Source organism: Aptenodytes patagonicus, chromosome 3, assembly GCF_965638725.1.
Source record: "Aptenodytes patagonicus chromosome 3, bAptPat1.pri.cur, whole genome shotgun sequence".
Lineage (NCBI taxonomy): Eukaryota > Metazoa > Chordata > Aves > Sphenisciformes > Spheniscidae > Aptenodytes > Aptenodytes patagonicus.
Genome location: NC_134951.1, coordinates 36,021,412 through 36,046,218, shown reverse-complemented (window position 1 = coordinate 36,046,218; position 24,807 = coordinate 36,021,412). Strand labels below are relative to the sequence as shown.

At 36.2% G+C, this 24,807-nt stretch overlaps 1 protein-coding gene across 34 annotated transcripts in view; it reads right to left on the bottom strand.

Moving 5' to 3' along the window:
• RIMS1 (regulating synaptic membrane exocytosis 1) overlaps positions 1–24,807 on the bottom strand; it is a 356,593-nt gene that overhangs the window by 84,717 nt on the left and 247,069 nt on the right. For 6 of the 34 annotated variants that reach the window (XM_076333047.1, XM_076333054.1, XM_076333048.1 and 3 more), the window contains 2 exons: positions 16,623–16,735; positions 1,104–1,216 (listed from right to left, as the gene is read on the bottom strand). In XM_076333047.1, coding sequence (XP_076189162.1) covers positions 1,104–1,216; positions 16,623–16,735 — 226 coding nt within the window. Of the gene's footprint in view, positions 1–1,103; positions 1,217–10,981; positions 11,012–16,622; positions 16,736–18,081; positions 18,265–23,528; positions 23,601–24,807 lie in introns of all 34 variants that reach the window. The other 28 variants (XM_076333040.1, XM_076333051.1, XM_076333041.1 and 25 more) reach the window with 9 other exon arrangements.

Here is a 24,807-nt window from a genome sequence, read left to right as displayed (position 1 = left end):
CTGATTTTCTTCCAACTACTGTTATTCTGAGACCTTATTTTTAACGCACACAGTTGCTGTGTGTCTTTGAATTTTTTACGGTGGACTTTTACATTCATACTGCCATCCTGTGGTCACTGGTTGAAAGCACGTAACTCTCAATGGCACCGGAAGACGAGAATTGCAGGAACGCTTCCCACACAACTGAGTTACCGCTGGTTTTGTCCCTGCCCTTTACTTTGCCTACACCAACACAGTGCCGTACCTCTGAAAGGAAACACAGAATCTAACTAAACTTTTCCCCTCATGACTTCTGCAAACGTTCCCCCTCCGTTAGGTGTCACAAGGCAAAACATCTTTAGCAGAAAGTTCAGCTCCAGCCCCTCACAGCTTGATTTGTAAGAGGCGGTGCAGATGTGTGAGACATTTTCAGCAGTTTGCTCAGAAGCCTATACAGTTTTAAACTTACAAGGTTGTGGGATATCATTTTAGCATTATCAAGAAAAAAAAAAAAGGTCCCTCTATTTAACTTCATTAATGTAATTTCATGTACATAACTATCAGAGGAAATCTTTACCCTTTTATTAAAAAAGGAGATCAAAGTAATCAGTATGTATTTCAAGAAAGGAAATACTTTATCTGTGACATTATTAGGATGCAAAAAAATTATACAAATGTGAGAACAGCTGCATGGGATTGGATCTAATTCTGCCTAGCTCTCTACATGTCAGACAACAGCAAAGGCCTAGAGAAGAACAAGGGAGTAGGGCCAACATACAATGATACTTCCATGGCCCACTTTTCCAGCCTCCAGGGATTTACAGGCTAGGGACTTCCTAAGCCAGAGGTGACAGGACTTTGTTTAACAGCTGTTGAAGGATCTTTCTTCCCTGAATTAGTTTTGATGTGTTCTGCTTTTTGCAGATTCATTTTAGGTGATATCAAAGACTAAGTCTAATGCACATCAGATGGGGGTAAAAATGATATTAAAAAGCTATTACTCAAAGACATTTCTGTCAGGCTTTATAACACAGTGTGCTTGCGGGTTATATAGTATTTTAAATAAACAGGTTTATGCCTTCAATTTTCAAGCCAAAGTATCAGTTCAATACTACTGACTTTACCTTGGTATATTGCTCACGCTCATGTTCTTGGCTAGAACCAGACCCTGATGTCTGATTATAACGGTGCACTTTCATTTTCATCTGTCTCGTTCGCTCCTCCACTACTAAGCTTGCTGCAAAAACACACAATGAAAATCAATTAAAAATAGCGAAAACCTTTTGGAAAAACAAACGGTTTAGCAAGAATTTTAACTTATTTCCATCTCAACGAAACAAAGAAATGTACAAACATGTAGAACAAGCAGGGTGTAAACACAGAACAAAGGAACACTAATGTCAAGAAATCAACCACTTCCATTGCGAGAGTCTTTACCTGAAAATGGGCAGACATCCCAATTTCCTATATATAACCAGGCTGGTTCAACAGATATGAAAAGAGTGAAAGAATTTAGGTGATAGGCTGAATTATAAACCTGTTAAGTATTCTGGATGCAGGGGACATAAATCCATGATCATCTAACCATGTATTTGCTTAAATGTAGAAAATATTACAGTAACATTCTAAGAATTAATGCATTAAACAGGTTATTAAAATTTATTTTTTAAGTAATTAACTCCTACTACTATCTTAAAACATAACTGCTTACCATAGCTAAAGATTATTTGAGGAATAATTTCTCTATTCAATCAGTCATAGTAAAAAATACAGTAATTTGCTAGTAATTTTTTTTTAACAAAAAATCCTTTAAAAGCACTACTTTGCTCTCTAATGTTCACTTCTATTTCAAAGAAATTATTTGTTCTTGTGTTTTCAATTTCCCTATGACAATGTTTTTTTAAAAAAAGAAATCTAATCTTAAACCTTCAAGAAGTTGTGGTGCTATAAAGAGCATCTTCTTCAATTTGAACAAGTTCTGGCAATTAATATTGGCTGTGCTTGCCAGAGGAAGATGACCTTGCACTAACGGAAAGAGTGGTGTGAAAGCCCCTGGGCTAAGGCTTCCTTAAAATAAGTTAACCTTTGTGGTAATAGATAATTTTCAGAGGGAACTATATAATCTGCCATTCTTAAACTTGGTAGCACTATAAATGCAAAGGAATACCAATAAAACCAATACGTTGAAAACTGGCACTTTTTAACAGTTCTAGAACTAGACCCAAATATTCATCAATCACTATTCTAAATCACAGGAGTACTCGCTATGTTCACTGTGTTTTAACAGGTTATAACATACAGGTTATATCCCAGAACAACTTCTTTTAGCTGGAATTTTTTGTGTGGTCACAAATTCAAGACTGGCATTCTATTTGGGAAAACCTCTGCAAAATCTTCTGCTTTTGGGTCAGCCATGGATTTATATGACTCTTCCAAAACCATTAGTTTTAAAAGTCAAGATTTTTGTAAACAGCCCCTCCTCAGATCAGTGACAGGAGAGAGACACCAATTTAAAAGCTGCATGAAATCAATAACAAAACACGGAGAATTTTAAATTAGGGGAAAATAAGTATGCTAAGAAGTTGTTTACAGATCTGTATTGTGAATTAAGAGATACCAATGTTATATCTGGGTTTTATGCTGCTAGTTAACTGTGGGATTCCTTACACATCTACTTTTTGTTTGTGCTTTGCAAGCACAAAGATACAAAAAGAAAGCGGTACACTCAGGGTTGGATACTTTAAACTTGTGCTGTTGCACAAATTGCGATTGTGCATCCGTAACGTGTTCGTGGAAATCATGGAATGTCTGTGCGCTGGTTGGGTATGAAGAAATATACAAAGACATCACTGTGAAAAATATGTTGTTTTCATGTCCTCCTTCCACATTTCTTATTTAAAACAGGAAAATTAAATACAGCAAATGACATTAAAGTTCTGCTATAGCTACAAATTTAAGGCAAGGAATAAAGTTATCATCGTAATCTTCAATCTCCCACACGCAGAGGGTCCAATCTAGGAAATTCTGCACATGCAGAATGTCACACTGGGCCCAGCGATTATTCCAGATGACTAATTATGTCGGTAAATGTGTACCTTAATTGCAATGAGTCCAGTTCCACCATCAGATATGCAGGCACAGCTCCAATTACTTCAATGGAAGTTGCATGGAGGTATCTGAAGGCAAAATTGAGCACTTTAGGTGAAATTTTTAAAGATGGCCTCTTATTTTACGGACAGATATGAAAGGATTAAGATATATCAATTAGTGACTGAAGTCAAAAACTCAGATATCTTAATCCTATCATACATGCATGAAATAGACTGAGGATATAAAATCAGAGGGAAATTTGAGACCCCTTTAAAAATTTAGCCCTATATGTGTATGGTGCACAGATCACAGTTACTCTAAAAAATAACCCTTTCACTGTGTGACTTTTAGGTGTTTCACCCTGTCAACTGTAGGTTATACTAAATAATTTACATGAAAGAATGTTACTCTGTATTACGACACCTGAGAAAGAATATTCTGTTATGTAACGAGATGCTATTTCAGTGACTACACGTGAAAACTACTGCAGTCAAAGCTGGGTAAACATTCAACCCTAACTCAGTAATGCTTGATTTTTGTTATGTTTAAATCCTTAACCTTAACCCCATGCTTATGTTCTGTTTTGCATCATTAGATATCATTATATAAAATAACATAAGAACAATTAATGAGGACTGTGAAGTAAAGCTAAATTCTCTAGTGGAGAAATTTAGTTTTGTGCATGGAGTAAAATCTATTTAGCTCACCAATTAGCTGGTAATGTATTTCTAAGCAAGCAACTGTGCGAAATGTAAGTCTGCTCTAGAAAATACAACTGTGTTCCTTTCAGGTTTGTTTACCATGCACATCTGAACATATGTTGTATCTAGCTCAATTCTGTGATGGCAAATTTTATCTGCCTGATAAGTAGCCTGATATACTCTTTACATGTTAATCACAAGAAGCAGAAAAAAATCTAACACAGGAGCAAAAGCACATTAGCAGAAGCTGTAACAACCATAGGTAACACCACCATACGATCACATTACTTTCTCAGAACACAGTTGGTTACCACAGGTAACGAAAATTTGACATAAACAATACTTCAAGAACTTAACCTGTCTCTCAGAAAAATATGGTTCTACCTTCTTTTAGGGCATCAGTATTTACAGAGTGCCTTTCCTGGAGCTCTTGAGAGGTAGGACTACACAGCAATTTACATATCGAAGCACTGTAATCCCAAGACCTCTAAATTCTACAGAGGCCCTAGAATTCAAAATATGGAGATTTACCACAAACATCTAAAATTAGTGGTAGAACTACCATCAATATCAGTTGTGCCAATGTGTTACTCTCTTTGGTGTCACAAGTCACACTTGAAAGAGCGATCACTCTCATCTCTTCAAGAGCTGCTGATTCAGATGTGAGTTCAATCAGTATAAGAAGTAATTGAAAGAAGAGAACTCAGTAAGCAGACTGCTTAGATAAGGAGTGCAAGTTTAGAGCTAAAGCTTTTACTACAATGGGTTTTCTTATGTAAACCATGTGAAGGTTGTACAACAATGATGTACATAAACAATCAAGCCATGCAGGAGAGAAAAGACAGACATACGAATGGAATCAAAATGTTATACTTCAACTCCATTACCATATTTATTATCTGGTCTGACTCCTGTAATCCCAAGTGTACTGGGTCTGGCTGGGATGGAGGTAATTTTCTTCACAGCAGCCCGTATGGTGCTGAGTTTTGGACTTGTGACTAAAACAGTGTTGATAACACACTGATGTTTTAGCATTTGCTGAACAGTGCCTGCACAGCGCCAAGACCTTCTCTGTTTCTCATGCTGCCTGCCCCCCAGCAAATAGGCTGGAGACTCGGAGAGGAAACAGCTGGGACAGCTGACCCCAAATGACCAAAGGGATGTTCCATACCATATAGCATCATCCTCAGCAATAGAATTGGGGGTAGTCTTTCTAAGGTAGCTGTTGCTCAGAGACTGGCTGAGCATTGGCCTGCTGGTGGGAGGTGGTGAGTGATTGCTTTTGTATCACTTGGTAGTGGGTTTGTTGGTTGGTTGGGGTTTTTTCATTTTTTCTCTTCACTTATTAAACTGTTTTTATCCTGGCCCACAAGATTTACTCACTTCTGCTCTTCCAATTCTCTCCCCCATCTCACTGTGGAGGGTAGCGTGAGTGCATGGATGGCGGGTGCTTAGTTGTTGGCTTGGGTCAACCCACCATACCAAGCTACCAAGAATTAACTGCCCAGTGTGGTCTTCCATCAAACAAAAGTTCCTTTAGCTATTGCTCAGTTTATTACTCAGTTCACTGCTAAGTCCCATCTGGCTTCCACTGTGAATGATATTCAAAGGAAGAAGACATAGTTTACAAAGATTAAGACCGTCTCCTATCCCATAGGCTAGCAGGTCCCTCAGCTCCTCCTGGGTCTCCTCCTCACATGTCATTCAAGAAACATCCTTGTGAAGACTGTGCACCCTGTACTGTAATTCATAACAGATCTTACAGGATTCTAAATATGCTATATGCTGGAAGTACAACTAAACATCTGGATTTCCAATCTTTGTAGAGGTGATCATGGTATTAGTAAAAGAACATATGCACATAATGGAATAGGGTTTTTTATTCATAAAGTCATTAAAAAACTTGCTTGTATTTCTTGTGATAAAAGAAGTTTTGATTAATTTAAAGGCACTTTTTGGAAAATGTTTCCATCATAAGGAATGTGATTTTCTTACTTTATTGACAGCCTATATAATACATGCTCTCCTTCGATTGTCTAAAATATGCAAATCCGTAATACGTTACTTAAAGAAGGTAGGGAATAAACTAAAGAAAACAGCTACAGCTCTCTCATTTTCAGCCTGAAACCTACCCTCAGAGAAAATTATGACAGGCCAACAGTTGTTTTTTCTTAAAGGAGATGGCCATTTCTTAATTCTTCTAAGAAATTATCTCTTTACTAAGAATTTTTATACTCATTTTAGTATGTCAGCACTATGGTAAGGTTTATAGAGTTGTATCTGATTGCATTAACTAGTTGATAATCCTCATCTTTATTTCTATCCTCAGAGAACTAGTATGGGCACATTTCGACCCCTATCTGCTGTTTAACTGATAGAGAGGTTAGACCTGGCTAGAATCCAGACTGTGAATCTAGCAATACATGAAATCTGACTTTAAAATAAATTCAACCTGCATTGGTATCAACAACAGACCAATCCTATGAAAAACACTGAGAGCTACAAAAGCTGCACTGACAGTAGTGACCAGTGCAAAAGAAAATGAAGTAATTTTGAGGTTTTAAGTCCCTTATTTAAGGTTTTAAAGAGGTGCTAAACTATATGTTATTTGCAAAATTTCTTAAATGGCATGATGCTATAAACATCTATCTATTAAGCTCATAGCATAATGCATGAAACATATGTGGGCACATTTAAATAAGGATTGTACCACATGCAGCAATACTGAACTAGCAAGGAACAGCGAAAATGCTGTAGCTGCCTTTCTAGCACTAGTTTTTAGTTCCTGAGCTTACCTATTTAGATATCCACCTCTTTCACATTATAACAATCATCAAAGAGACTCTACATTCTGTAGACTTTGGAAAGCTTTGAAACTTGACAATAAATAACATCTAAAAAGAACCCACTCATACATTTGGAAAAAAGGATTAGAGTTGTTTTAGCACTGAAACTACCTCCTGTGTAGTAATGTGATCATCTTGGATTCTTGACCATCACCAAATTCCAAGAAAAAACACCTTCCACCCAAAACTGAACTGCTGTACATGCTACACATGTATCTCCAGAAAAATGTCACTCTCTCTGAAGTGGAGACTTGTTGCTATCTAGCAAATAATAAAGCAAGAAAGGAGAAAGGAAATTTTGGCAAGGTACATGAAAATAAGCCTTTATGCTTACAAAAGGAACAACAAATGCTTAAATGCCATGAAGGAGTTTTAGGACATTAAAAGAAAAACATGGAAACTGGAAGATATTCAATTTATCTAAGGAAGACTATCATTCAAAGCATACTGTTGGTAAAAAAGATTTAGGGAGAAGTCATGAGAATTATACACAGTCCAGGACATGGTCTTGCAGAAACAGATTTAAGAAATGATTAAAAAGAAGGCAAATATGGCTTGATTGTGGGAAGTTTTCTAACAGTAGAAGGCTCTTCAAGTTAGCAGACACAGGTGTAATAATGCTGAGTAGCTATGAAGAAGTTCGATAACGTCAGATAAATATGTAAGTACTAAGACATATGTTTAAAGTCAGGTGGTTAAACACAGGAACAATTTTCCATCACTTGCAGTCATTAAGTGAAAATACCTTTCTAAAAGGACATTCTTGCTCAAACCCAGGTATGGGCTTAATGCCAAGAACAACTGGTGCCGTTACCTGGTCTGTGATCAAAACTGATCACAGTTGGTCTTTTCTAGACTACAGAAAACCTATGGATGCCTTAGGACTGACTATACCATTTTCTGTGATGTCTGCAACAAACACAGAATTTGCTCTTTAGGCTGTTTATATTTCTGTTCAAGATGGTGAAGACAGAAAGGAGGTGTAGGCAAACAGTACAATTTGGAAATCCTCGAAGTCTTACCTGCACTATTAATTGCTGGAGTAAGCTACAGAACAAGAAGAATCAGCATAAAAATTTCAGATGGCTTGTAACCCTTACCAGCAGATATCACACATCATTTATGATGCAAACTTTAAGGGAAAAAGTCTGAAAGTCTAAAATGATAAAAACATTTGCTTACACAAGGAAGCTTCTGAAAAATAAGTTGAAATGAAAATTTATTTCGTAAAAACTATTTTACAGTAACAGTGTTTCTGGGGCACAAACAGCAGGTTCTGGCAGGGCAACAGGGAACTGCACGTATCCCAGAAGCCAACAGAGATCTGACCTATTCTTCAGTCTAAGTCTTCATACTAAGAAGAAAAGTTGAACAATGACAAACAGCTACAGCTACAATGCAGTCTAGAGGTATGTACACTTAGCCTTTCTACGCTGCAAAAGCCAGAAGCTTCATCTCTCTGTGCCGCTTAGATGCTCTCTGGATAGGAATCAGGGGAAAAAACCAGTTTCTGGATTGAGGAAGTGAGAGGTGGAAGCTGGAGAAGAAACTACGCAGAACCAATGTCCAGCACAAAGGCAGGGGAATAAAGCAGCGATGAGATTTGGATGGGAGAATCCACCAGTGCCGTGGGCAAGGGAAATGAGAGGGCAGGGGAGCATTCACTGGAGAGCTGGCTGTGCTGCGCAGGGGAGAGAACTCACATTGGTGTTGGACCAGGATGAAGCATTTCAGAAATAATACAGAGTCTCCAGGTTATTTCTGTTCAGCCTTTGGGATTAGTTTTGCAATATGCACACGCAAAGTATCCCTGTGGTAGGTTTCATGACTTTAAAAATCCACAGCAAACTCTACTTCGAAATTTAAAAAACACACAAAATTTTGAAATCATGAGCAGATGAATGTTTTGAAATATGTCAGTAACACTGACAAATCAATTTGTTGCTAAGATAAAGAAGTTGTTTCCACTTCTCTGCATATACGACTTCAAAAGGTACTTATCAGCAACATGCAGATAGTGAGGGAGATGATCTCTGAAGCCTGCTCTGCAACCCTGGTCCCTGTACCTGACTAGAACGTGCTGTGGCTCCTTTAAGCTTGTGTGCATGGGTTTCCTTTCCATGGGAGCCGATACCGCTCTGGGCCTCCTCCCAAATCAGAATTGAGGCATGACCAAAGCACATACTCAGCCTGTCAAGCTGGGAAATGAGCTTGGATCCCCCAGTACACACAGAAGCATGGTGACCACCTTGAGTTTAATAACTCACTCCAGAAGGAAGATAAGCCAATATAAGAATCTGAACCGGCTGATGCAACACTCAGTTCTTCCTCAAAGCGTTTCAAGGATGATCCAAATAGAAGCTTCTATTTAAAAGAAAACAACAAGAAAGCAAACATGTATTTCTAAAAATTTGAAAAAGGTAAACCACTGGTTTTGGCAGCAATCTGAGTCAGCATTTTAGTAACCTGCTGAAGACCTTATCACAACCCTTCCCATTGATTAAGTGGAACAGATGGTTAATTTCTTTGTTGTAGATTTATCTGGTCGGTGTTGTTCATATCTGTAGTATATGCTTTCCTTCATACCTATGTCTCTTGTTACATAATATACTGTAAACCCCCCCCCATCCCCATCTCCCATTCACCTACTGTCTATTCTTTTTATCTCTTATTCTGCACTGGGGAAAGTCAGAGGTGACAGCGGGCTACTAGTGTAAGTCAGCTCAACTTAAGTTATTTATGGTCCCCCAGAACTGCCAGCACTCCACTTCTTCCCGCTCCTCTTCTTTTGCCCAATTCTTTTCTCTGCCTCCAGGCTGCATCTGCATTCAGCTCCCTTGAGCCAGGGGAATCTGTGCACATAGAGATCCCACCACCTTCTACACACTCCCAAATCTTGGGTCAGATCCATCCAAATCTTGTGGAAACAAGCTCTTTTACAAACCTGTTACAGGCATGGTCTAGTTTGTCTGCATAAAGTCAATTGTTTTAAACAAAGAAACATCCACGGCAGTCCAAATCACAGGGCAAGGTTTGTGAACTTGAAAGAGGCATAAACAACAAACTGGCATGACTGATTTGTATTGTTCTGTTTGAGAGAAATATAAATACTGAAGAAAGCAAAAATCACCAAAATAATTTGTAAAATCAACCATTCTTAGCACTTTCTTAAGACATTTCATAGCACATTCTTAACACTGCAAAATAACCTGTAATTGCTAATAACTAAATTAAATACTATTTACCTAAATTAAATACTATTTCTTTTTCACCTTTTTTTTTTTTTTAACATTATCATGAAACATACTCCTGAGTATTGGCGTGGGTGTTGGAGTTCGTAGCTAGTGGAACAGCTGCTGTATTTTTACCTAAGCAAGTATGAATGCATCAGTGGGATTCACGCCTTCAGAAAGACATTCTGATTCAAGTTCAACTCACAATTTGGCTTTGACCCATCAAAGTCTGTATTCAGACTAGAATTTCCCAAGATCTCCAGGACTCAGGACTAAAGGTCAGAAAAGGTTAATCTGTGCTATTGATGTTTATGCAGCATTGTATTTTGCTGTTAACATTAAAAAGGATTTTTTCATTTTTTCTCTCCAAGCTTCATTCTGATTTTGAGATAACTCCTACTTTCAACAAAAAGCAAAAAAAAAAAAAAGGACTTCTCTGCAACTTTGCCTCGATAAGGACATGACAGACTACACTTTTCACTTTGTGGGACAGCCTTAGACACCTGTTGTTTGAGCTCACTGATTCACTGGTATCAGGACAGACATGGAGAATTCATAGGAGTTCAAATTCATAGGAGGTCAGCGCTGTATGTCTGCCTCCAGAAACCTGCCCTGCAATATGACTAGCTTTCTGAGTGTCAAGAGCTTGTCATGCAAATAAAACACAGCTCATTCTTCAGAATCTCTCTGCATACGAAGGATAGTTTCTGGCCATCATCCCCTTCAATTATTCCTACGCCTAGACCTATGAAATATCCTTCACAGATGCCAAGAGCCATGGCTCCATCATTAGAAGCAGATGTTGTGCAGAGCTCAAGAAGAGCTTACGTAAAATCATAGTCTTTGAGTGAACTTTAAGTCAATCGAGCAGCTTCTGAGCCCTGTAAAATACCATGACTGCTCCTGTTAAATCCAGTATATTGAATTTCAATCGGAAAATTAGAAATCACAAGAGAAACCATTTTCAGATTCTAAAGAGGGGCATCAGATAGCATATAGATATTTGAGAAACAACCTTCTCGCCTGTTAAACACTGTTAACTAAAATACTATATACTGACATGGAATATATTGAGGGAAAAGCCAGTATTAACAGTTGCCAAACATTTGTAAAAAATTACATAAATATTTACCTTTTGTGGAAGAGTTAAAAGTCTCTTGCTCTTCAATGAATTAAATGCACGGAATGATGGAAACAGAAAAAGAAATCAGCAAATTTAAAGTTAGATAAAGAAATGTGTTACATGTGACAATGGCATGTACAGTAGGCAGTACTCCAGCATATGTAAAAGTAATGTAGAAAATTAAAATGATAAACCATGACAAATAATAAAGACTTTTTCTTTAAAATTAACAGGAACAATGAAGTTACTGAGATCCAGATTGTGGACTCTTTAAGTATTCCGCTCGAGCCGTATTGCCGTATCCAAATTTATGAATGACATAAAAATCTTAAAATTGCTTTAAGTGTCACTCTCACTCCTGAACCACATAGCCCTGTTTTAGATTCTGAAGCCTTTTCTGCAATAATAAGTGTACAAATTTATTTTCTATTAACTGAAATCTTTACTACTCAATAACCACTGGACTATTGAAAATCGGTCTTTAAGGAAAACATAAAAGATTATGAGGCTTAAACTCATTTGCAAGAGTTAGCAATGCTGAGAAAAAATACTCTCCAGCGTGAGTAAAGATTCCACAAGCTGCCTCAAAATATGCAGTGCCACCTAATAATTTCAAAACAAAACCAGAAATATGAAGACAAAACAAACAACGCTAAAAGACAAAAATCTAAACTTGAAACTACATATTTGTTTTCTTTTGCCACTCAAGTTTTATACTGATGGATCTGAAAAAAGGTTTTAACTGAAAGGGTTTGATCTTTTACCATTACTCAAGCCATACTCTCACTGCAATGACATTTCAATGATCAAGTACATATACACAGAACAGTTTTAATTAGCTATTCATTTTTTTTAGGATCTTAAGTTGGTTAAATATAAAAAGATATTTGCAACTCAAATGTATTATTTGACAACATACTGATTTTCTGTACGAAATTCTGATTCTTATTTGTTAAAAGGAAACATTGGACATCACAAAACTTCATTGCTCTATGATGTGACTACCATTAAAGACTTGTACAGATATTATACACATGAACTTTATACAAGTAATCCCCATTCAGTACCAGTAGTCTTCAGCGTAGTTTTCCCTCATGAAACAGCAGCACACACGCACGCATGCACCTCACCCTGCATACAAGCTATGTACAAAGCTTATGCAGCTTTTTCTAACATGAGCTAAGATACAGGAATACTCAATGCTGGTCGCAGTTTTGCTGTTCTAAAGGTCACTGCATAAGGCCTATTGCCGTAGACAGATGCCACTGGAAACACATACAACCACACTAGTTCAGTTATGTTTACAGATGCTCTTTACATGTAAACAGGCTGCTGATAATCACAAACCTTACTCTCATTATAGGACTTGTGAAACATGAAACCATGCTGTGAAGAGCCAAATGGAAGCAGATACAGGGAGAAAGACCTGTTTTGCATGAATTAGCTCTTAAAGATCGTTTCTATACTACAATCATTGCACATTCATCTTGCTGGTTCATAAATTTCAATAGTACATAATACGTTTTCTCTTATTCACTTGCTAGATTTCCTAATATTATCCCTAATATTATCTACTGCAGCTAAAAAGGAGTGTAGAAAAATGCTACAGATCTTCAGATTGTATTCATTTCCTTGATCGATACAATGATTAACCATTATACGAAAGTGTAGAGACCCACCCTCAAATCCTATTCAAGCAAGAATTCCTGTGATGTTTGATAGTTGCAATGACAGAGGACGGACTGAGTAAAGATCGCAGAAACATGCTTTATACGAAAGTATAATTTAAAAACCATACAACTACATAACAAAGTTGTTATAGAAACAGTTGAAAAACAAAGTCAAAGCAGAATCCCCACCCCTCTTAATGATATGCACAGTTCCACTCAAACATGATGCAAATAAAAAAACCACTGATGCAAATCTCTTACAGCTCGGCACAGGATGACATATTGAGAACACAGCATTGTCCTTACCATGGCTTAGAATTTCACTGCTTTAGTCACTGAGCCAAAACATCTTCACATTATTAGGTCCTTTTATAAAATTATCAGTTAAAACAAAGAAATAAAAAATGCTTCTTAAGTAGCATAAGTTAGGGTAATGACTACTAATTTGTGACTTTTTGAAAACACACACAGACACACCTATACCAGACTAACTTTCAATACTCAAGCATCTCAAGACCTTTAGTTGCAATAACATCCCAGTGTGTCTTGCACTCTAGGAAATACTGCTGACAGGGTCGCAAAGGAAAGAAATACAGCCATGTCTTCCTTCAATATCACTGGGATTAAAATAAAAATCACATTGCCTAAAAATTACAGAAGCCTACAAACTTAAATGTAACCACTTTAAAAAGTCTGCATGTACTGGAGTTGCTAAAAATATTATTTAGTTAGAACTGTTCCAAGTGAAAATAACTACCTCCCTCCCCACTCCAAAACTAGGCAAAGCTGCTATCCCCTTTAGAACATAATCACCAAGAAGCCTTTTTTTTTTTTTTTGCTAGCATGCATAATTATGCTGTTTTGAGGTTTTAGTCCTTAAATTGGACTTTTTCCTCTACATTTAAGATTTTTTTCTCTGTTCCTGATCAGTAGTACCAACCCCATTTCTGTAATGGAATAGGGACCACTCTTTTGGTCTTCTCTATAAGAATTACTTCTATGAGATTTTTTTTTTTAATTAATAAAGTGTGTCTACTAATAAGGACCTTTTAAAACTGCCTTATTTTCTCACAAGTTGACTTTTTATGATTCTCAAACTGCCGACCAGAGCAGTAACTAAGACAACATCATCTAGTAGAGACAAGGAAACGACCATTTTTTTAGTTCTGAACTTGACAATGACAAAATGGAATGCTTGAGATGCAATGTCAGTCCTAGAAGAAGCCTTATTAGCATGGATATGATAATTTACAATTGAGAGCTAAAGGTTAAAGACTGAGAGTAAAAACCTCATCTAAGATTAAGTGTTAAAATATCACTCTGTTTCTCGAGATGAAAACCACTACCAGTCTCTTGCTCCTTCATTAACTCTCATGTGTTCCATAATGAGAGCCTTGAAGAGTAGTAAAATTACTTTATTGGATTCTTCTATGCCTCCTGAATATGCAAACAGCAAATAAAAAATCCACTCTTGAGGAATACAGACATTCAATCTTTTTACAGCAATTACTGTGATTTGTAAAACAGACATAGATTCATAGATGTATGTATTTAGGTGTGTATTCAACCCTCCTGACACAACAGAATTTGTATAGAGTGTAAAGAAGTACTTTACTATAAAAATGATACCTTATGGTATATCATACAGAGTTTCCCTGAAACACAGGATGTCAATACTGACCACCAAGAAGTAGCTTTATTTATAAATGAAGAAAATGCAAAGACTTTTGAAATGCTCCCTATAACATTTATATATCGCACTAGACTTTGACATCTTCTATATCCATGCTGACTGTGAATTTAAATCATTAAGGACACAATTCAGTTCCAAGTACAGTTAATGGAAATCTTTTACAGACCTCAGTATGCTTTGGATTCAATCTTACATTAGGGTCAGATCACTTCTAGTCACTCCATTTGACCCTGATACGCATTTGAAAAGGATTAAAGAGGTGAAACTGATATTAAAATTTGATACTGTAAATCAGAGCAAATGCTATGGTCTTATAGCCTCACTGAATTTAATTTCTTACAGTAGTATAAAGTTTATACGTACTATCATATTTATTTCAGAAGATACTGACAAAACCATTTAAAAATATTTTATAAAATCTATTCAATTTAGTACTTCTCTGCAAATATATTCTCAGCTTGAACAAAGTGTTAAACATGGGTAAAATCAGAAAACCACCCCTCCAAAAGGACAAGCCAGTCACTTAGACAAAACCAAAGTACTATGTAGAGAAGGAAATCTCTTTAGCCTTTGTTTCCATGTACTGTAATACAGCCATATTGACATAGGCAGTATGATATATAACAACAAAGTAAATGACATGTCGCATCCTACTTGTATATTTTATACATAAGACGCAAGCATATCAACCACAAGTGTAAATGAGAGCTCATTTACATAAAAGTGAAACAGCTTTACTTTACAGATGTTCACGGTATCAACAACTTTCTAAACCTAGAGTAGCTTTAGCCTTCTGCTCAACTTTCATTTTTTCTTTCCTCTTCTGTATACATCCCATTTCTACTCATTTTCATGTTAAGTTCTACATTCATTTCCAATGTCTTTAACAAAACATAAACTAGTATTTTATTCTCAACACACCAGTTATCAAGAACAGCAGAAAGATGATAGATGAATATCCAAAGGGAAGCCAACTTAAAATAAATTAAAAGCTGATTCATCGTTATATATTGCACCAAGTTCTGAAATTGCAGAAGAAACATGAAAGAAATTTGAAATTCATTACTTATTACATTTCCCTAAAAAGCTCCCAACTTACTAATATGCAGAAATAGAAGCTGTAAATGTAGTTTGTAACTAGTTTATAATCCGGACAGTCCTAGATTCACTACAAAGCAAAATGAGAGGACTTGACTGTAAAGTTCAAAATGAATAAAACTCACTTGTATTAGTATATTAATCATTCAAAATAAACACATGTATAAAACAAGAATACATTTTCATATGTGTTAATTGAAGGTGTAGTATGCCATCACAGCTAAAGCCATTAAATTAATGTAAGCTGATTGCATGTTAATATAAGCCGTCATACAAAAAAACCCTATGGTAATCTATCATGATAAGGTCATGGTCAGCAACATTACCTACTAAAGAAAGCAGTCTGCCAACAGTTCTGTAAAGCACTACAATATTTCATCATTAGAAGCATTTCTTTAATTTCCACGTAGAAGAAAACCTTGTGGTACATGGCAATCTCAGTTGTTGCTTGTAGTCAATGAGAAAACAGGCTTTTTAAATGCAGAAGAAAACCTGAATGTGCAAATATCCATTGTGCCATTTCATTTTACCATAATAGCTCATACTCTGTGTGCAGTATGTTGCTAGAAAAGGAAACAGCAATATTCATACTTATTTGATATTAGTATGTAAAAAACATTTTCCACAACCACTAGGTCTACATTGTCTTTTTCAGAAAAGAGCAGCACTCTTTGCCTGATCAGTTTATTCTTAAGAAAGAGCTGATGACCTGTGCTTTTACATTTCTCATGGTGACTATTTTCATTCTTTAATCACTAAACTATGAACTCCAGAAGAAAACCAGATTTGTGATATTTATTATTAATCTATGTTAACAATGCACAACAATTAATATAAACCATAAAATAAGAAATGAGTAAGACTGTCAGAATGTTGTCAAAATCTTTGCCCCTGATTTCTTTAGCTGAATACAAAGTAGATATTTGTTGAAAACTACCACGACTCTAATAGAAATTTTAAAGCAGACAAACATAAAAGGGTACTAGAAAATTAAGGCAATTAAACCATGTGTAATAATCCACCGGTCAAACTCTACTGGATTTCTGAGACTACAAATATGCTTTCATTCTCTTCTATTGCTTTATTGGTAGAATTGTAGCATTGAACACGTAGGTATGAAAGTAGACTTTAAGTAAAAAAAGGTAAGAAATCAAAGAGTTTGAGCTATCATAAGCTCATTATTTGATACCTTGCTCTATACTGCCACTTCTTACTGGAACTTGCGGTAGCTGTCTTCCCCTGCGACTGCTGAAGGATGTGTCTGCAGGAGGAGACTGTGTGGGACTTCCTTGTTGATGTATTCTGCAAATGAAATGAAGATAAAAGTAAAATAACCCAAATGAAGAGAATTTTTATATTCTGAACTTTAAACACATATTAAGTTGCATATACTGAAGATGGGTTTGAAGAAGTTCGCATTTGGTGCGTGCCATATGCACATACTCAGGTCTGGATACCTAGTAAATTTACAAGGCCTTATGTTTAATTTCTCTAACTACCTTCAACTAAGGAGAAATGTTTTCCTTTGTTTTGTTGTTTTGTTTTTTTTTAATAAAGTACTACTCAAAAACCACTGAACAAAAAGCAGTTTTCTAAGAACTATTTATGATTATGACTCACAATTTATGTATGTTCTCCTGCACTGGTATAAGGGCAATAGAAAATGCCACCTCTGTATTTTATTAACTTTTGTATTCCCTTTGTGCTGATGCAGTAATTGCAGAAGGCCACAGAGAACTGGACAGCAAGTATCTATTCCCGTGGGATAACGTGTTGTTTTTCCCTGAACTCAAAGAAGGAAAAAGACCTTTAACCTTGTTATTGAGGGGGTGCGTGTGTGTGTGCACGCGCAAAGAATGTACAAGATTTTTAATATTCTTACCTAAGTAAATATCCTAAACCCCTTTGGCGGAATTCTAGCTAGCACTATTTCAGAGCACCTTGGCTACTTGATTTCTTATACATAGATACAGCATCTGAGTGTAACACATCAAACACCTTTGGAACGCTGGTAAGTTTGCATTTAAAATAAATAGGGCCACCTCTAATAACTAGGGAAAAAATTTAAGAAAGTAAAACAAAGATGAGAAGAAGCAGACCACTGAGAGGGAGAGCTTACTATTAAATGCCCTTACCAGTTACAGTAACATCACACTCACTATAGTGGATAAGCACTGTTTATCAACTACACTAAGGTTGCACGTAGATAATTTGCAATTTTAAGTAACACATCTAAGCAAGTTCAAAATACTGTTGGTTTCCACACTACATAGATCAACTGACTTTCTCTTAGCCTATAAGATCAGTTAGCTGCGTGAACAGCACGTGATGTCCTGCACAGTGTTTAAGAAAAATACTTTGATAATTTTCATATGGATACAGAACAAAACACAACAATGGAAGGACAAAACACAGCCGATTTTTCACTCTTATATTGCATAACTATTTAAGTTCAACAGCAAGAAGTTCCATCTGGATGATGAAGATAGGTGGCATAAAGGATATGGGAGAAGTGTAAATACCATGAAGAGAGGATAATCTACAGTGCCAGAATGAGTGAATGCGCCATGTATGCTCAGGAAAGTACAACACCACACTGACACCTGGGAGGCAGAACATGAAAGCTGTGCTGTACACATAATAGCAACCTTGTCAGAAGTGGAGAAGGTGGCGCCGACCCTCCGGGCGCTAGGTGATGTACAGAGCATAAGGGTCTGATACTAGAGTGCTCACTCGACCTTGAGCGAGTGTGATGTTTTCCCCTAATGACTGGCTGTTCAGTCGTTCGTGGGGTTGGAAGTCCCCTTCTAGAAAGACATGGTAGCGGACCCCTAAAACATCAGGGCCAAAAAGAAACTGTTCAGTTGTTAGCTCCAGGCACACCTTCCCATGCCCCCCTCCACCAAAGAACATTGCAAATCCTGGCTGCAGGACCAGGGTTGACGTTTCAGATCAAAGTTATTAATTCTGAATGCAAATCCATTTTCAAAATGATGAACTGCAGAACACTCACCACTGCAGATACACATGACCCTAATTGTGGAACTGTTGAACTGCACTGCTTATAGCGGACAGTTGGCCAAAAATGCTAGCTGCATCTTAAACACAGCAAACACAAGCTAACAACACGTATGACATAAGTACTAGCACAGAGTAGGCTATGCATACCTAGTTTTACCACAAAGCATTTCTGTTTCTAAAACATACCTTTTATCTTTATTAACAATATTAACTGGATTTCAATTAGTGTCCTAAAAAAGGACAATATGTAAGCACGTATATGTAATTCTCTTGGTTTCCTTAGGAGTTTCAAATAAGGACTTTTATTTAAGTATCTTTCTGCTGTAAGCCCTAAACCAGAAATACAGTTCTGAAGGAACTCAAATGAAAATATAATTAAAATATGCAGTAAAATGATTAATCGTGTTAGTATAATAAAGCATAGTTATTAGTAGTTTAATAATTGTATACACTGCAAGTATAAGATAACCTGAAACATTTCCATTTTGGAGAGTGACAAAGTATTCTAACTGTGCCTTTTTACTCTTCCTTGGTTTCCCAACAGTGCAGCATTTTGTAAATGATACTACTGTATCGGCTGTTCAGAAATTTCAATTTCCTGTGACATGATTTCATTGTGGGGTTTTTGGTTTGTTTGTTTTTTTTTTAATTTCTGCAGACTTATGAAGTCTCCCTTCACACACCCAGCACAACTCTCCCACAAGATACAGCCGAAGTAACCAAGGGACTGTCTAGTTCATATGACTATCATACACTGAAAAGTCATCTTAAAAAAAAAGTATATATGAGGTAACATGCAGATGCCTACTAAGGATAACAATCAGGTTTGGTTTCAAAGCCATTTCATCAGTAACAGTTTATGTGGAAGTCCAGCCACAATGCAATAAAACCAGGATTCTGTTGCCCTTGCTATACTTTCCCTCTTAAACACTAACGCTTCTTTAGCTTAACTCCGGCCTTGCCCTGGTGATAACTGTAACATTCTTTCAGAGACTGATTCCCCCAATTCTAAGAGATGTTTACGATAATGAAGATGAGCTGAGTTCTGAAAATGCCTGTTTCTCCATGCTGACTGTAAAAGTAATCCATGCCAACTATTGCATGCAATCAGCTTTTAAGTATCTGGTTTATCAGATGTTTAAACATCATAACATCCATAAGGTAAATATGGATCCCACTCTGTGCCAGAAAGTGCTTGCTTGCTTTTACTATGAATGAATGCTGCAATCTAACAAAGCCATCGTGTTCTCAGTGCTGATTTTTCTCATTTTAGAGGCTAAATATCCTGGAATTTATCTGAGAGCCCAGTGAAGCACTAGGAGAGCCTGTCCTGCCATTACAGAACAGACACTTTACCTGAAACTCAGAAACTTACCTCCTGCTCTTTCAGTAATACCCTTTTTACACACCTGTCCCCTTCCACTAGAGAAAGATAGAGGATCTGCCTAACTAAAATGAAGACAAATTAGGCTTAAGATTTGCATTAGACGGGATATTACATTGAGATGAATATGCTACTTGGGAGTGCAAATTAAGAATAGAGCTAAGAGGGAACTGCAGAAAAACTAGAATGGAGTTAAGGACTTGCTGGCCTAGAAGAAAGATCAGTTGCTGAAAGGAAGTAGTCTGCAAATGGCTGATCAGGAGAATGAGACAAAAAGGAACGATCATGGGAGACGAAAGCTAGTGTATGACTGAGGAAATGAGACAGAAGTGAGATAAGTATGGAGAAGAGAGGAATTTGGGAGAGAAATGATACCTGGTAAGCAATGAGACTGCCACAAACACATACGTGTGTATCTCATCTCCTGGTTCCTCACAGAGGAAGGTAACACTATTAGGTAGTAATTATAGGTAGCAAACCTATTAATTCAACTGGCGATGGTTTACAGGGGAATCCTGCAGGTTCTAGCTCTGCCTGCACACAAGAAAACTCAAATTCCTTTCTCTTCAGACTGATGCCTCAGTGGCAAATACTAAATAAAACATGGAACTATAAAGAGAAACTAAGAATAAGAGAGCATCACCAATCCAGCGCACCTCTGGCACAGGGTCCTATGTAAAATGTAGCAGGTACAGTTAAAGACTGTATGTATTGTAACATATATGACAGGTAACATCAAATCAGGCATTTCTGGGGTGAGCAGTTAGGGCTGAAAGAAAGCATTTTAGGGTTGGGATGAACCAATTTTTACCACAGTTTTGCTCATTCATACAAGCACAGAAAATGTTTGATTTTCATGTAATCAGTTTTAGTCCTTCAGAAGAGTTTACCGAATCCCATCTTAAAGGCTTATCTATCTCATCAAATTATTAAGAGAACTGTTAGGTTCTGTAAACTATCCTGAAAAGGTTTGCTTTTTCCCTTTTATGTACATTTCCTAAGCTATCACATAGAGAATTTAATCTTATATAGCATGTTGAAAGGCTTTATAGCGAAGCTAATAGCATGCTGATATCTTATTCCAGTAATCTGCTTAGCTAATAGTAGACAAGATCTGCAAATTGCAAAATAAAGACCGAATCTAAGACAGAAATGGATATTTGAGCAAGAAATAGTCTTGAGTTATATTTGCCATTTGACAAGAAAGTTAATCGCCTGTCCTATTATCAAAACTTTCTGGCACTAGTGCAACATTATATCTATGATGAAATACTAAAGTACAGCACTCAGACTTACGTAGACATTTGTGTCTCACATCTAATAGCAGTGAATCATTTTATGGAAACAAAAACCTACACCATGTGCCATGGAGACGTAAAAAGAAGCAGCACAAATCATGTTTCCCTATGCTCTTGTTGCACTGGGTTCATCACTCTTAAGATCATTAGAAATCAGAGCTGGCTTTTCCCTTCTGGAAAGAAAATGTTGCTATGTGGACTCATACTTTTGGTAACTTTACTTAACTTTAGGGGAAAAAAAACAACCAGATTTTTTTTTCCACATTTCTTTAAAAAAAAAAAAGAAAAAAAAATCAAACTAACACCCCCCCAACCACTAGCACTAGGTAGTGACTACAATCATTACCATACCAATGCCAAATTTATCTCAGCACAGCAATGACTGAAGTATCAACTTCCAATCCATTAAATCCCATATAAATTCTGTATATAGACACTAGCAATATTTCACAGTGACCTCCAGACTCACACTTTCTCATATACATGCATAAATCCTCAATCGTATGTTATAAAAAAAAAGAAGCTTTGAATTATCCAGAAAAAAAAAATCTTAAAATTTCAGACCTGGGCAGGTCATTTCAAGCAGAGAAACACATTGCCCAAGCCTTAAAAAGGCCTCTTCTTCATAAGTATAACTACATGCTTATCCTTAGAGATGGAGCCCATGTGCTACTAATGTATTCAGCATAACACCTCATAATCACAGTCCCTGCAAATCAGTTCCTGTTATCCCCTACAATATCTGAAATTCTAAGTATTTCAAGATTATGATTTACACCTTCCATATATTGAGATTAGTGTAAAACACTAATTAGTGTAAACAGGATTTATTGAGGTATATGCTTTTGACCTGTGCAGTGATCTTAACATCTGTAGAAGAAAGATGCCCCCAGTTCACACACTGAAATACCAGGTTTGAAATGTAAACACATATACAGATACTCTGATTTGTCCAATTGCAAGTGTTGTGGGATTTCCTTTTGTACTCTGCCAGTGTCTCTCACTTTCTTTGCTCTGCCCTTTTGCCATCAGAATCTCTTATATTTTCTTTTCCTTCCTTATCCTTTCTGTTACCATACTTTCTACTTATGTTTATGTTTCTATTTTTTCCCCTCCCATTTACTTCATATGTCTTTCCCACCTTATCTTCCTTCCCAGTTTCGTGCCAAGCTTTCTAACCATATAGTCTGAACGGTTATCAAGAACTGTGAGCCCCTTGGACCTCAGTCCCAGTGGCTTCTCTTACTCTTCAGAAGTTAGAAAAAAACAGGGAAAAAATGGCTTTAGTGATCTCAATGGCAAAACTGTCCCTGGTTTAAACACAGCAAGGATTTCAGCCACCGTTTAGGTAATTTCTTTGGTCTAAACTGAAAAAGCAACTGGGCTGTTGTGACAACAGAATCGTCAAAACCAAGAAAAATGTAACCATTGCTTTTGGATCAGGAACGATAATCTGGGACTTGAAGCAGTAAAATAAAATAAAAGTTTTGCTACATAATGTGCATTTTCATTAAAATAAAAATGTGTCTGTGTTGTTCATGGAAGTGTTTCAACCCTCACAATGCAAACAGATGTACATTGCTCCTCTGCTAATCAAGATAACATAAATCTGTTTCTGACACGGCAGGATATTTCCTCTCCTCCCTGCTCTTATTTCAGCTAATACACAGGGTTTAAAACTCAATTAGATGTACTTATGATTTAGTATATATCTTTTTATTTCCCACTTTTTCTTAAGAATTTGAATACATAACTCTATACTACTGTAGCATCAAAGCTAAAAGTTACAATGATAATACAAGTACAAAAAATTCAATGAATACAAAGGTTAAAGTCCCAGTGTTTATATTAACTTTATGTAATGATAGATTATAAAATTTTCTATACATATTTAAATGTGTAACTTAACATTTTTACATTATAAAGTGAAATTAATTTGATGAGAGACATCTTGAATTATTAATCTGTTAATATATTTTTCTCATCCTCAAACTTACTGTAAAATAGACGAGATTTTTTGAAAAAAGATCAGTGGTAAAGCACAGAAAAAGTTTAGTCCCATACTAATGAAATATGCTAGCCATTTCCAAATTTCCCCTTACAGAGATCAATATAGTGGCAACGGGTCTCAGATTTCAGCTCATAAAATGTATGTCTTTACCATTGAGTTTATCTGCAATGATGGAGAATGCCAGAAAAATTCCGTATGTATGCAACACAGCAAGCAGTGCTAATAATATGGATACAAAGTAAATAATACTGTAAATTACAACAACATAGCTTTTGGTACTGTCACAGATTTTCTATTTTAAAAGCTGTATTAGAGGTATATTCCAAACACTGGAATCAGATTGATTATAAGATGTGCTTACTCATTGATCAGCAATCCTACCTTTCTGTTTCAGTTGCGGAGCCTTTCCTAGTTTGTTTTTGGCTGCTATATCTTTCCACTTTTCTGGACTGCCTGTGAAATGACATGTCAGAAAAGAAATAAACAAAGAAGAAAAAGAATACAAAAATATGAAGATTATATATTTAGTAATGTATTGTAAAGCTAGTAACAAAAATGGTTGACAGAAAAAGTTGACGTGAAAAAGTGACAACTGTCTTAATGAACAGGCTCGAGGTTTAAGACACATGGCCCTGGTTAGGTTTGATTAAGGCTGATGGTGTGAAAGTTATGAGGTACCAAAACAGGGGAGATGATAACATTAAACCTAACTGAACAGTGCAGCTAGTTCCCACTTCACAGTCTGTATGTGATTAGAAACAATGCCTCCTCAGAGGCCTCTCAGTCCTCTCTTGACAGCATGAAAAACAAATGCAGAGTAGACAGCAGGAAACAAATGTTGCAGAAAGGACCAGAAAATACTATTCAAATGTAAACTTTAAAAATTGCTTTTAAAACTAAATTTCAAAAGCAAAACAAATACTGCATCATATCAATTTAAATAATGCTGTCACTATATTACTAAAAACTTGGTTTCTCAAAAATCCTATTGTATTAAAACTTGTTAAAGTTTTTGAGAAACAGTTTAAAACAATTCTATTTTTTTCTAGTCAGTATAAATAAGTTAGAAGTTTATTTCATTCCTTTGCTCCTTTCCCACATAAATCTTTCATAGAATTCATCTGACATTTGGATAGTGAGGCACTAGTTACCTCTGACAATCTAAGCATTTACTCTGATAGTAAATAAGAACAATGAACAGTAATATGAGTCAATAAATGTAAGAACGAAGGTAAAGCATGTTTCACCGTTATGACCCAGGACTATAAATATACTATGAAAATCTCTGCAAGTCTTGTGTGTTCCAAAATTTCCATTACTATCCACAGTAATGTCAGCATTTACAAATTAGGATTTATAATTTTAAATCTCTGATAATCATCAATATATATTAGCTTTTTAGAAAAAAAAGTACATAGTGTTTTTCAGGAGTGGTCAAAAACAGGGAGTGATGATTATTCATTGATAGACCAGAAATGTTGACAAACCCTAACTTGCATCTTACAGCAGTGCAAGAAACATGTATAAGAACTTGCAACAATATAATCAATGTCATATATTAAGCTATAAAAGAATTACAAATAGATAAAAATAATATTTAAAAAGATATATTTTCCTTTTAAACCTTTGTGGTTATAAAGAGTAATCCAGTGTCTGAACT